Source organism: Nematolebias whitei, chromosome 5, assembly GCF_014905685.2.
Source record: "Nematolebias whitei isolate Nwh7 chromosome 5, NemWhi1, whole genome shotgun sequence".
Lineage (NCBI taxonomy): Eukaryota > Metazoa > Chordata > Actinopteri > Cyprinodontiformes > Rivulidae > Nematolebias > Nematolebias whitei.
Window position 1 is genome coordinate 1,787,234 of NC_056502.1, and position 2,520 is coordinate 1,789,753.

Sequence of the window (2,520 nt, forward strand, 5' to 3'; positions counted from 1 at the left end):
ATGACCCTGATGGAGCTGGGACGTGAGGGACCTGTCCCCAGGACCTCTAGATGCTGCTCAGAGCTGGACTTCATGGAGGACCTGCAGGAAAAAGGCACCAAACCTGTTGAAGAAGGTGCCGTGGTCAGATGAGACCAAAGATCAAGGACAACACCGTCTAAGACAAACCTACCACGCTGAGAACACATCCCAACTGTGAAGCACGGTGGTGGCAACAACATGCTCTGAGGATGTTTTCCATCAACAGGGACTGGTCAGAGTTGAAGGACAACTGTTTGAGTCTTCTACAAAGTAGAAGTCTGTGAGTGAGATGGAGATCCCACAAAAAACTTGTCAGAAGCTGACAGGAGAACAGGATGAACATCATGACCAGACGGTTCTTCAGTTGTTTAACTTCCTGCTGGAGAAATTTATATTTCCTGCTTTTCCCTGACATTTAGATTAAAGGCAACGTCCACTGAAAAACTGATAACAAGAAGAAAAAGGAAATCTAAATGCTAACATGCTGATGCTAACATGCTGATGCTAACCCTAACCTGCTGATGCTAACATGCTAATGCTAACCTGCTGATGCTAACCTGCTGATGCTAACCTGCTGATGCTAACCTGTTACCATCTTGTCCTTTAAATATATCAAATTTAAATAACTTTAATTTGTATCTGTGACTTCCCTCCATTGATTACGGTGACATTATTTACATGAACGCTCCTACAAGAACCCTGCAGATGTTGGATGCTGCAGATGTTGGATGCTGCAGATGTTGGATGCTGTCTATCACGGTGCACTAAGATTCATAACTGGCTGTGATTATCGTACCCACCACTGCACCCAGTATTCACTGGTTAACTGGTCACCATTAACTTCACACAGACTCTCACTGGTACATCTTCATCTTTAAATCACTTCCTGGTCTGCTGCCTTCATACATCTCCTCCTACATGTCTCTGTGTGAGTGCAGCTACAGCGTGCGCTCTCAGGACATCATTACCTGCAGTGTTCCCTCAGTGAGGACTGAACTAGACAAAAGGACCTTCTCCTACTCCGCTCCTGTTTCCTGGAATATCTTGTGAAAAGACATGAAGCTCCCGACCTTTGACCTCTCTAAGTGGCTTCAAACATCTGTTCAGTTCCTGCAGATGTTCTTGTTTTAGTTTTCTGCATCACTCTATAATTTAGCTGTTTTTGTTTTGTTTTATATCACTTCTTTTATTGACTTTTCATTTTATATGCTTTTCTATGATTGTCTGTTCCTCATGTTCTTTGTTAAATCAAGTCTCTCTGTAAAAGAGTCCTCGAGGCTCAATGAGACTCACCTGTAGAAATAAAGGTAGAATGAAAAAAAAATACAACTGTTTTGTTCAAATAACTGGGCAGAACAAACTGAAGGAAACTGGTTAATGTTTATTTCATTGTTTAGTAGAATAAACCAACAAAAACAACTTTAAATATTTATTTTGAATGTGTGCTTTTTTTAACTCAGGACATTTAAACAGCAAAGGCAAACACAAAAGATGAAGGTTTTTATTTTATTTTTTACAATTTCTTTAGAGAACTTTTGAATAGTTTTGATGACAGTTTTTTTTCCGAGCGAGTGTCCTCACAAATATAGAAGAGCTAGCGTGTGCTCCTGTAATAATCTTTCTGTCAGACTGAACACGTTAGCTGCAGTTATTTAATGACTTCAGCGTTAGAGACTTATTTATTACAGACAGCCTGTTCGGATGGATGAATTCATCAAACGTGTTGTGGAGATAATTACATTCTACCACATGAATCTGAGATGTTTCATCAAATACTCTTCCAAACATCTAATGAATTACCTGGCAGCAGGGTGAATGTTAATCTGTTATTTTATATAATTAGAGCCCGTTGAGCCGACCTGTTCTGACTGATGTTTGCATCCATTCTCGCTCTGACAGGAAACATTTTCAGGCTGTTATAAAATGGAAATCAGTTGGCAAATGATGAACGTGAGGCGACTCCGATAAAGTTCTTTAAGTTTCCCTGCCTCTTAATAAACAGAACCACCTGACAATTAAATCAGCTTTTATTAAAGTCTGACTGAAGAAAGGGGACTGAACACCACTCTCCTTCCCCACATAAATCCCAAGAACTCTGGATTTTCTAAGAAAACGAGAGAGAGGCCTGCGTGGACTGTTAGGAGATGAACAGAACCAAACTGACAGAGAATACAGGCTTCACCTGGTACATTCATGGTTCTAATTCTTTAGCCTCCCAGTATGATGTAAAATGAAAAAGTACCTTGGAGTGTACCCCCACATTACCTCCTCAAACTGATTACCCCAACAGAACAGTATGAGCAGAATCTACTAGAGCAGTCAAATGTTATGCATGTATAGTGCGCTCTGCAGACTTCCTGTCCCCACCTCTGATCCATATATGGTTCTCTCTGCAGACTTCCTGTCCCCACCTCTGATCCATATATGGTGCGCTCTGCAGACTTCCTGTCCCTCCTCTGATCCATATATGGTTCTCTCTGCAGACATCCTGTCCCACCT

General features: G+C 41.2%; 1 protein-coding gene across 1 annotated transcript in view; it reads left to right on the top strand.

Annotated features, from left to right (window-relative positions):
* cpne4a (copine IVa) overlaps positions 1-2,520 on the top strand; it is a 42,373-nt gene continuing 39,853 nt past the window's right edge. The window contains exon 1 of the mRNA XM_037676502.1: positions 1-123. Within this exon, the coding sequence (XP_037532430.1) occupies positions 1-123 (123 nt within the window). The remainder of the gene's footprint in view (positions 124-2,520) is intronic.